Source organism: Musca domestica, unplaced genomic scaffold (assembly GCF_030504385.1).
Source record: "Musca domestica strain aabys unplaced genomic scaffold, Musca_domestica.polishedcontigs.V.1.1 4, whole genome shotgun sequence".
Classification (NCBI taxonomy): Eukaryota; Metazoa; Arthropoda; class Insecta; order Diptera; family Muscidae; genus Musca; species Musca domestica.
This window is the reverse complement of record NW_026712328.1, coordinates 3,479,557-3,492,481: the sequence shown is the minus strand read 5'-3', so window position 1 is coordinate 3,492,481 and position 12,925 is coordinate 3,479,557. Positions and strand designations below refer to the sequence as shown.

The window sequence follows — 12,925 nt, the reverse complement described above, 5'->3', positions numbered from 1 at the left end:
ATTATATTATATTATATTATATTATATATATTTATATTATATTATATTATATTATATTATTATATTATATATTTAATTATATTATTTATATTATTTATATAATATCTTATATTATATTATATTAATTATATTATATTATTTTTATTATTATATTATATTATATTATATTATATTATATTATATTATATTAATTATATTATATTATTATTTATATTATATTATATTATATTTATATATTATTTATATTAGATTATTATATTATATTATATTATATTATATATTTATATTAATATTATATTATATTATATTATATTATATTATATTATATTATATTATATTAATTATTTTTATTATATAATTATATTATATTATATTATTATATTATATTATTATATTATATTATTTAATATTATATATAATAATTATATTATTTATATATATTATATTATATTATATTATATATATTATATTAATTATCTATATTATATCTATTATATTATTTATATTATATTATATTATATTATATTATATTATATTATATTTTTATATTATATTAATTATATAGATATATTTTTATATTATTTATATTATATTATATTATTATATTATATTATATTATATATATTATATTATATTATTTATATTATTATATTATTTATTATTATATTATATTATTCTATTATATTATATTATATTTATATATTATTATTCTACTTATATTATATATATTATATTATATTATATTATCTTATCTTATATTATATTATTGATATCTATCTATTATATTATATTATATTATATTATCTTTATTATATTATATATATTATCTTATATTATATTATATATAGTTATTATATTATATTATATGATATTATAGATATTATATATTTATATTATATTATATTATATTATATTATATTATATATATTATATTATATTATATTATATTATTTTATATTATATTATATTATATTTAATATATATTATATTATATATCTTATATTATAATTTATATTATATTATATGATATAGATGATATTATATTCATTATATTATATATATTATATTCTATTATATTATATTATATTATATTATATTTATATTATATATATATGATTATATATATTATATTTATTATATATATTATATATATTATATTAATTATATTATCATATATTATTATTATGTTATATTATATTATATTTATATTATATCTAATTATTATATTATATTATATTTCATATATTATCTTCCTATATTATATTTATTTTCATATATATGTCTTCCACAACAATAATATTCGGAGCAAGATATCACATTAAGTCGGGAAATGTCTTTGGCAATTTTTAACTAAAGCTATTCAGAGTTGGGTAGAACACACAAATATATCTTCGTTCGAAGCATAGTGTTCGACAAATGTGTAATTTTAGCCCAGATGGAATGAATTTTGTAACATATACACTCTATAACAAAAATTTTCGGCACAAGATATTAGGTACTTACTAAAAATATTTGATTTGATTTTAAATTTAAGTATTCTAAAGTCATAGCATGGACTTAATCGCATTACAGTAGGTTCGTGCGGTCACATAAAACATAAATCTATTAAAATGTAGCTTCCATATATTAGTTGCAATCCATTTAAAATTTAAAACGGCCTAAATCCTCAGTAAATTGCCAATTTAAACGTTTATTTGCTGCATGTGACTTAATAAAAATTGGTGGTGGTGTAGGGTATCATAAAGCCACACCACCCGAATTTTGTCTTTTATTGCTGGTTAATATTTGAGATTAGAGTAACTTCAATATGTTCAGTCATACTCCTGAAACGACATAGACGACATCTGTTCGTTCGAAATTTTTTGATGATAAGCATTTAATGGCCGCGAATAGCATAGTAATGATTATGTGTTATCAGATCTAACATCTCAGATTGTCATATGTTACGCAACGATGATTGAGGTTTGAGGACATCAAAAGTAATCATTCTATCTTTGAGAAAACTTTTCACTTGTTTTCATTTTATAAAATTTGAAGATAAGGCCTCTATGCCAAATAAAATCAAACGTTTTTTGACACCAAGAAGAATAGAATAATTGACTTAATCATATTGACAAATTAGTAGAGTAATTTGGTGAGTGCTAGGGTGTTTAGGCCTGAAAGCAATTTGATATCTATGTATCAGACTGTTCTCTTCTACGAATGTGTGAAGTCGTTGGAAGATAATTTTATCACATAGTTTTACAAAAGAACTCAATAGACTTATTGGCCGGTAATTGAATTCTTTGATCTTTGTCCTTTTTGGGATTGGAATAACATTGGCTAAAATTGTATATTATCAGTAAGCAATTTACGGCAGATTGAGGTAGATTTATTAACAATATATTGTTAGTTTACATGACATGAAATAAAATACTTAATTTCTTCCAAAGATGTCCTGAATCGGTATTAGTATCTGATGGAGTAGCGTCTCTTTCCAAGAAATTATAAATATTCTTAACCTTGATTTCCATTGAACTAGAAGAGTTTAAGGTAATTAAATGTGTTATTTCAAATTGGTCAGCAACTATATTTGCTTTTCTTCATTAAAGAATATATCATTGCCATTAGATATTAGTATTTTCACTACCTCCGATTTTCTCTGCAATTTGCCAATTTTTTTTTGCTGTCAGTAGGCAGAGTGCACAAAAAATTAGGCCATGAGAGATTTCTTTTATTTTGTACATTTTGAACAATAAGTTTATTTAGCCATCTAATAATGGCGTTAATGTTAATTCTGCCGTCTGGATCTAAACTACGTTCAAATTTTCGTTTACATCTATTTCAAGTATTGTTTTTGTTACGTTTATTGCTAGATCAAGCAACTATATTTGCTTTTCTTCATTAAAGTATATATCATTGCCATTATCTATTAATATTTTCACTACCTCCGATTTTCTCTGCAATTTGCCAAATTTTTTTTTGCTGCCAGTAGGCAGAGTGCACAAAAAATTAGGCCATGGGAGATTTCTTTAATTTTGTACATTTTGAACAATAAGTTTATTTAGCCACCTAACAATGGCATTAATGTTTATTCTGCCGTCTGGATCTAAACTACGTTCAAATTTTCGTTTACATCTATTTCAAGTATTGTTTTTGTTACGTTTATTGTGAGTCAAAATATGTAGATTTTAATATATTCGTACATTCGTGTACCAATTCTTCAGTTTTTGATAAAGATATGCTGATATGCTAGATAGGTTGTTTCAATTCTTCAATTTTTGATAAGGATATGCTGATATGCTAGATACGTTGTTTCTAAAGACCTGCACATGATCAATGATCAGAAGATCATGATCGATGATCAGAAGATCAATGGTTGAGGCCTGACTGCACATAAAGTTTTGAGGAAATCTTGTGGGGTTTAGTCGGTGAGAAAAGTTTGGAGGGTGAGATGAAAAAAAATCTGCAGTCATTACTAAGCCACTCGTCCGACAGCTGTTAACATTATTCAGTGACAGCGGTTTATATTGTTTACAAGCGTAGAAAAAAAGATATCCGTGATTCCATCACTGTGATAGTATGATTTCTTTATATTTGTGTCTCGTAACATCGCTCGTTAATGTGATACTGGTAGTGTAGCCCGTCGTCAAGGAAGTGGACGGAAGGAAACAGCAGCATCAGCAGAAATGGTTCGAAAAGTAAAGAAGCTACTTGATCGAAACGTGAAAAATGGCTCGTGAGGTGAACATATTACAATAATCCATTCGGCAAATATTGAAAAATTACCTCGGGGTAAAGTCATTGAAATTCCAAAAAGTTCAAGAACTTACACCGAAACAGAAAGAAAATAGACTCCAAAGACCTAAAGAGTTGCTTCGCTTGACCGAAAGTGGCGAACTGCCGAATTCGATTTTCTCCAATGAGAAAACATTCGTTGTCCAGGAGTTTATAAACATATAATAAAATACTTAATTTCTTCCAAAGATGTCCTGAATTGGTATAAGTATGTGATGGAGTAGCGTCTCTTTCCAAGAAATTATAAATATTCTTAACCTTGATTTCCATTGAACTAGAAGAGTTTAAGGTAATTAAATTTGCTATTTCAAATTGGTCAGCAACTATATTTGCTTTTCTTTATTACAGTATATATCATTGCCATTAGCTATTAATATTTTCACTACATCCGATTTTCTCTGCAATTTGCCAATTTTTTTTTTTGCTGCCAGTAGGCAGAGTGCACAAAAAATTAGGCCATGGGAGATTTCTTTAATTTTGTACATTTTGAACAATAAGTTTATTTAGCCACCTAATGATGGCATTAATGTTTATTCTGCCGTCTGAATCTAAACTACGTTCAAATTTTCGTTTACATCTATTTCAAGTATTGTTTTTGTTACGTTTATTGCTAGATAGGTTGTTTCAATTCTTCAATTTTTGATAAAGATATTCTATATAGGTTGTTTCTGATGACCTGCACATGATCGATGATCAGAAGATCACTGGTTGAGGCCTGACTGCACATAAAGTTTTGAGGAAATCTTGTGGGGTTTGGTCGGTGAGAAAAGTTTGGAGGGTGAGATGAAAAAAAAATCTGCAGTCATTACTAAGCCACTCGTCCGACAGCTGTTAACATTATTCAGTGACAGCGGTTTATATTGTTTACAAGCGTAGAAAAAAAGGTATCCGTGATTCCATCACGGTGATAGTATGATTTCTTTATGTTTGTGTCTCGTAACATCGCTCGTTAATGTGATACTGGTACTGTAGCCCGTCGTCAAGGAAGTGGATGGAAGGAAACAGCAACATCAGCAGAAATGGTTCGAAAAGTAAAGAAGCTACTTGAGGTGAACATATTGCAATGTTCCATTCGGCAAATATTGAAAAATTAGCTCGGGGTAAAGTCATTGAAATTCCAAAAAGTTCAAGAACTTACACCGAAACAAAAAGAAAATAGACTCCAAAGATCTAAAGAGTTGCTTCGCTTGACCGAAAGTGGTGAACTGCCGAATTCGATTTTCTCCAATGAGAAAACATTCTTTGTCCAGGAGTTTGGAAACAAGCAAAATGATCGTGTATACTTGACAAAGAGGTCAGCTGAAAATTTAAACCTTTTGGTGAAGGTGTATGCCGCCATAACAGCCAATGGTCGCTCTCCGCTCGTTCCAATGACAGAATGAAAAAATCTCCGGATATCAATCCGTTGAACCAAAGTGTCGATCACCTCAAACAATCGCTGTACTAAAATACCACAGAGCTACATTCGGCAGAGGTGACGGTTTTCATGTGAAGGCCATAATTCGTGCCAAAGGCACTTTTGCTTCCATTCAATAAAATTTAAAAAAGGTAAAAATTATGGCGTTTGTCTTTATTACAGTTTTTTTTTATCTTACCCTGTACATACATAGTAATTATTATTTTATTGATTAAATAGAGCGTTTTTGGCAGGATCGAATTTAGTGCAGTTTCAACTGGTGTTGTGCAATTAAGTCGCCTAAGATGTGTACCGAGGACAATAAGCGGATATACATTTTATTTTCGAGTTACAAAACTCGATGCTGATACATGTATTTTCTATCAGTTTTGTATAAGGCGATTGCAACATCTCCTTCATGGGGACTTCTATCTTCTCTGTGTACTTTGCATCCAGGTATTTTTATACCCTACACCACAAGGTGGTCAGGGTATTATGTCTTTGTGCATTTGTTTGTAACAGGCAAAAGGAAACGAGATAGACCCATAGTTCCTTTTGATGATCTGCATAGAATCACATTCTGAGTCGATTTATGCATGTCCGTCCGTCCGTCCGTCTGTCCATGTATTTTTGTAAACAAAGTACAGGTCGCATTTATTGCCCGATCCAGATGAAATTTTGCATAGATCATTTGTTTGGCCCAAGGACGAACCCTATTGAAATTGGAGATAATCGATCAAAATTTAGATATAGCTCCCATATATATCTTCCTCCGATTTGCCTTTTATTTTGGACCAAACCTGTAATATCAGCCCGAATTGTATCGAATTTTGCATATGCACCCAAATTAGGCCTGAAAATATATATGCCAAATTTGATCGAAATCGGTTCAGATAAAGCTATAGCTCCCATATATATTGTTCATCCGATTTGTTATTTTTGTCCACCGCCGCCGTAATATGCACTCTACAACAACAATATTTTAGGGAAATACATGAAATACAGCTCAGAAATACACTTTCTAAATTTTATCGAGATCGGTTAAGATTTGGATATAGCTTCCATATATAACTTCGTCCGATTTACCTTTTATTGTGCACCAAACGTCTAATATTTGTCCAAATGAGATGGAATTTGGCACTTACGACTGAATTGAGTCTAGAAGCTAGTATGTCAAATTTGGTGAAGATCGGTTCAGATTTAGCTATAGCTTCCATATATATTATTCATCCGATTTGTTATATTTGTTACCCACAACCGTAGTATGCACTCCCTTAAAACGATATTCAGGGAAATATATGAAATACAGCTCAGAAATATCTTTGCCAAATTTTATCGAGATCGGTTCAAATTTGGATATAGCACTCATATATATATCTTTATCCGATTTCAAATTAATTGTGCACCAAATGGGCAATACAATTCCGAATTTAAAAGATACAAATGCTTCGGCATATTTAGTCCTTTGAACTTTAAATTATAATTATAATCATAGCGTGTATGATTGAACTTTTAATTGTTATGTGGAGCTCTACTAAATTAGCAAAGTGGTGTAGGGTATCATAAAGTCGGCCCCGCCCGACTTTAAGACTTTCTTTACTGGTTAAGTTATGATTTGGTTTAAGAAATATTTCGTTCAGTAGGAGAATGTCAATGGATTTTTCTTTAAAAAGCGTCTGAAGCTCTGTAGACTGTGATTGAGTGGTAATGCATTGAGAGTTTCAATGCATTACTTTAAGGCTTCTTTGTATATGACTAAAATGCATATTTTATCATCGACATGATGAGATTTTATTGTTTCATTTACATATACTTCGCTTGTGCAAAAAATTGAAATATTTAGATGATACAGGAACTGATGCTTCAAGTATTCTGCCAAACGAGATTTCTGGTCTGAATGCTTTCGGATCGTTTGGAATAAAAGTAAATTTTTTTAGCTGGGTAAATTCATTAATTGCTATATCCAAGTCTACAGGACCTGGCCGTCTTTTTGCAAAAAATTTCTTAGAGTTAAACATAGTCATGCATTGTACACATTGTTCATTGCGTATGGTCTTTACTTAATTTTAGAGGTTTCCTCCAGTGAATGTTAATTTTACACACTTTCCTTATATTGATAATTTTGGCATTAGTGTTTATTGATCGGCCAAACTCAGTGTTATAAATTCTATAATTTTCAGAAGAACGAGCGTTTTTAATTTCTTCAATATTGACAACATTCATGTTGTATGAGTTTTTTAAATCGTCTTTAATCTCACTTGGTGTATTTGCACTCATGAAAGTAGAAGGTATAACATGATTCGATGATTTTTTTTTGCTTACTCAAAGAGTGTAATTGAATGTGAGATAATTTTGGTATCGAAGGACATTCTCTTATATGTATGTAATGTGCCAATCAATTTGTCCACTCTTAGGAACTTATGCTCAGCGTCCACAATTACATCTGCGAAAAATAAGACCATAATACTCTGACACCTCAAAATGATAGCAGGTGTTATTTTTAACTAAATTTCGTAATTAATTCGTATAGATATTGTATATTTTCTGTGAAAATATTTTATTTTACAATGTCTTAAAATTTAAGAATAAATTGAAAGTAGTAAAAAATTACACTTCACAATTAGCTAAAGAAAACATTTTTATATAAAAGTATCTGGATGCAAAGGTGTTAAACTGCAAATATTAGTGAAATCATTTGGATAAGGTAGTTAGAGCTTTAAAAAAAACTTAAAAGTGGTCGAATCCGTTAGAAAATATTTCTTATATTTTCAAAACACTGAGCATCTGAAGGTACCATTAAATTAACTTAGAAACTCATGCTGATCATGAAAAATTACTATGTTACGCTGTTAACAAAGGAATGGTGGATATAAAAATTCATGTCTTTAAATTAATACAAAAATTCATGTTTTTAAATTAATCAAAAAAAAAAAAAAAATGTAAATATATGAAGTTGAAGAAAAAGGTATTACTCTTTTTGAACAAAATTTAAAAGAACATTCTAATACGATATATTCGTGCTAGCATATTTTAAAGCCATTTGATTTTCTTATTTCTGTAAATTATGGACAAATTGCTTACGAATTATGTATAGGAGTATAAAGTTAATGTGTGTTCAACAAAAGTTTTGGACAGAATTGCATTCAATGCAATAACATTAATTTATTTGAAGTAAAGATTATATTTTCTTCTTGTTTTTCGTTTATCTTGAGGTCAGAATTTAAAAAAAACAGACGAATTTGTTACTTTATATATTAATTTATTTGTCCGATATTTCGACTATCTTCGATAGGGATTTGACTTGAAAAAAACAATTAACATTTAGAATAAATAAATAAAACAAAACACTATATAATTACATTGGATTTTAACTCTTCTGTTTTTAAGTTCTCTGATGCAGCTTTTCCATCCTTTCCTTTTTACTCGAATTTTCCAACTAATTTTCTTATGCTTTCGATGACATTTCTATAAATTTGAGCACAATGTTCCATGTCAGTTTTGTAGTTCATTCGTTTATTAGGAGGTACATTTATAATATGTAGCATTTCTAGCATGTACCTACGTTTGTAGTTATTTCTATTCGACATCTTTGAAATTGGGCGTATGTCCTTCTTGTTGGCAATGGGCAGCAAGGGCAGTTTTTTGCTCTATGGGTTTAGTTTTTGTCTTTTGGTCCGATTTATGAGAGCTAATACGAGTTTTTAATTTAGATTTTGTTGTCCCAACATATGCCTTCTGACATACGTTGGACCCGTCCCCATTACATTTAATCTTATAAACGACGTTAGATTTATCCTCGTGAGGAATTTTTGTTTTAGTTCGACTAAAGAAATTATTGTTGGTGTTACTGCTTTTGAATGCCAATTGATACTTTTCACTGTTGTACATGTTTGATGAAGAAAATCTTTCCGAAAACCCTGGTATATATGTAGATCTTTTATATGTCTTTTCCACTAATTTTGTATTTTGGTATGCTCTATTACCTTCAGCGCGTTTAATCAATTTATTAACAATGTTTCTAGGGAAGTCATTCATTTTTAGGATCTTTTAAGATTTTGATTTTGTTCTTTGCATGGAATTTTCTGTCACTTATTTTCAAGACCCTTTGGATAAAGTTTGTGGCCGTGTTAATTTTTATTCGTCGCGGATGCCTTGAATGGTAATTAATTAATCTACCCGAGGCTGTTGGCTTTTGGTACCAATCTAATAGCAACTTTTTTCATTCTCTTTGTACTAAGCTATCCAGATATGGTAACCGATTATTCAATTCACTCTCCATCGTAAACCGTAGTTGTTTGTTGTACATATTCAACGTCTTAAGTGTATTTTCTACTTCCTCCTTTTTTACGATGCAAAATATGTCGTCCACATTTTTTGTCAAGAATCTGGGTTTGATAGTCAATTTGTTCATAGTTTCGTCAAGAAGTTTCTCCATTATTATGCCCGCAATGATCGGTGAAATAGGTGAGCCCATCGGCATGCCTTTTTGTTGTTCATATATCTTATCCTTATATGCGATTATATAATATTTTTTTAATCCGGAAATGCTACAAATATCTATTTGATTTTCGCATGATTCCATCACCATATACTTGTTAACATTTACTTTGACTTATGACCATTAAGTACTTTATCTGTGTTAATAAATGCAATACACTCTTTTATTATTTAATCTCTATATTCCAGACTGCGAGTTCACCTCGAAGAGTTGCTGTTCCTGTATTGGTAAAGGATGGAAAGCCTTGTTCTTCCAGTAGTTCTACTCAATCTCACCCTATCCATGCTAATAGTGAATCAGCAGATGATCATGCAAACGTCGTTAGTAGTAACGGTAGTATTAATATTATCTCGGAGACACCAAACTCCCACTCTCCTGACACATCAACTTCCATATTAGCATCATACAATGATTCGGTTTCAAGTGCCCAAATGTTGCCACAGCCCTGCAATAACACAATAGTACCAAATAGTATAGCAATGGCCTACAGAAATCAAAACAATTTTATACAAAGTAGTCATCAACAGCAATGTGGAGGGTACCTTCCACTTCAAGGTAGGGCGTGGTAAAAAAAAAAAAATATAATAAAAATCTTCATGTTGTCAACTATTGAATGATATGTCTCGAGTCGCGTATGCTATTGTAAATATTACTTTGAACTATTGAAAAAAACCAAACGCATACAAAAGTTGAATATTTTATACAAAACATAAGCTTCCTTTGAATTTGCATACACACACAGCGTCTATAACTTTAACAAGTAAAAAAGCAGTAAGTTCGGCCGGGCCGAACTTTGAATACCTTCCACCACTTGGAACGAATTAGGAAATTTACAAAAATAAAATCCATTAAAAATTCTGTTAAAAATCTTAAAAATACCGAATATCGGAAGATGCCGATAGACAATTCTATTTCAGGGGGTAAAGTACTCACAAAGAACTCCTTCTGTAGAATTTCAGACAATTCCATTGAAAAATGTATACATTCGTGTACATTTTGTATTTTTTCTGTGAAAATTTTTTATTTTACAATGTCTAAAAGTTTAAGGAACAAATTGAAAGGAGTAAAGAATTACCCTTCACCATTAGCTAAAGAAAATTTTTATATAAAAGTATTTGGATGCAAAGGTGTTCCACTTTTAACTACAAATATCAGTGAAATCGTTTGCATAATGTAGGTAAAGCTTTAAAATTTGAGTGTGGCTTAAATCGTCAAAACACTGAACATCTGAAGGTGCCATTTAATTAACTTAGAAACTCATACTGAGCATGAAGTATTTTTTTGTTGTGCTGTTTAAAACGAAATGTTGGATATACAAATTCATGTCTTTAAATTAAACAAATATAATATGCAAATATATGAAGTTGGAGAAAAACGTACTTTTTAAACAAAATTTAAAAGAAAATTGTAATACAATATATTCGTGCTAGCGTATTTTAAAGCCATTTGATTTTCTTATTTCTGTAAATTATGGACAAATTGCTTACGAATTATGTATAGGAGTACAAAGTTAATGTGTGTTCAACAAAAGTTTTGGACAAAACTGCATTCAATGCAATAACATTAATTTATTTGAAGTAAAGATTATATAATATTTTTTTTATCCGGAAATGCTGCAAATATCTATTTGATTTTCGCATGATTCCATCACCGAATACTTGTTAACATTTACTTTTACTTACGAGCATAAAATAAAGTATATCTGTGTTAATATCTGCAATATACCCGTTCATTATTTAATTCCTATATTCCAGACTGCGAGTTCACCTCGAAAAGTTGCTGTTCCTGTATTGGTAAAGGATGGAAAGGCTTGTTCTTCCAGTAGTTCTACTCAATCTCACCCTATCCAAGCTAATAGTGAATCAGCAGATGATCATGCAAACGTCGTTAGTAGTAACGGTAGTATAAATATTATCTCGGAGACACCAAACTCCCACTCTCCTGACACATCAACTTCCATATTAGCATCATACAATGATTCGGTTTCAAGTGCCCAAATGTTGCCACAGCCCTGCAATAACACAATAGTACAAAATAGTATGGCAATGGCCTACAGAAATCAAAACAATTTTATACAAAGTAGTCATCAACAGCAATGTGGAGGGTACCTTTCATTTCAAGGTAGGGCGTGGTAAAAAAAATATAATAAAAAATCTTCATGTTGTCAACTATTGAATGATATATCTCGAGTCGTGTATGCTATTGTAAATATTACTTTGAACTATTGAAAAAAACCAAACGTATACAAAAGTTGAATATCCTATACAAAACATGAACTTGCTTCAATTTGCATACACACACAGCGTCTATAATATTAACAAGTAAAAAAGCAGTAAGTGCGGCCGAGCCGAACTTTCAATACCCTCCACCATTTAAAAAAGAATTAGGAAATTCACAAAAAAAAATCCATTAAAAATTCTGTTAAAAATCTTAAAAATACCGAATATTGGAAGATGCCGATAGACAATTCTATTTTAGGGGGTATTTTGTGATGGACGTGTTATGACAAAATGTATTCAAAGGCGCCTATACGAGACTCCGTCCAAACAATACACCATGGGCAAAAATATTATGATTTTCATACTTTTTCTGTTCAATATTTTATTACTATATACCAATTTCAAAATTCTCATTTTTACCTCAAAACAACCAATAAAATGTGGCATGCACTATTGTTTATATGAAATTCTTTACACTGAAGTTCTTTTGATCTTGGCATTAAAATTAGGAGAATACGAAATCAGTAACACTTTAATAATTAGTTTCCAAAATAGATAATTTGACTTAAAAATAGTACTCTGGAAAATTAAAGTCTGCGATCTCCACATTTATTTTGGGTCCACAAATTTTAGTTTTTCCCCTGGAATTAGAACCTTAAAAACCAATAAATAAATGTTTCTACTTACCAACCTATCTTTTACATTTTTCTGACTTTTTGTTTATTTTTCTTTCTTTTATTGTCATTTTGTTTTGCTCTTATTAACATTGTTCCCTATATTAAATAATTTCACGGTTCCTTTTTGTATCTACAAAGCACAATGCCTTCTCATTGTACAGTACCATAACTTGCATCTGAAGGTTGGAACCAAGAATAATTTTTCCATGCATCATTTTGCAAAAAGTTGTACATGGTGGAAAAATAACAAGGTCTCGAAATTTATAACATTTCTTTAAAAATTTTCATTTTCATATATGCGGAAAGATAACTTAATCAGAAACTGGATCGTTTTCCAGCATTAACATTTGAATGATTT

At 29.5% G+C, this 12,925-nt stretch overlaps 1 protein-coding gene across 3 annotated transcripts in view; it reads left to right on the top strand.

Moving 5' to 3' along the window:
- LOC131804155 (homeobox protein Nkx-2.5) overlaps positions 1 to 10,365 on the top strand; it is a 576,057-nt gene extending 565,692 nt beyond the window's left edge. For all 3 annotated transcript variants that reach the window (XM_059126614.1, XM_059126611.1, XM_059126613.1), the window contains one exon: positions 9,860 to 10,365. In XM_059126614.1, the coding sequence (XP_058982597.1) occupies positions 9,860 to 10,240 (381 nt within the window). In that variant the 3' untranslated portion in view covers positions 10,241 to 10,365. The remainder of the gene's footprint in view (positions 1 to 9,859) is intronic.
- Positions 10,366 to 12,925: the final 2,560 nt, after the last annotated feature.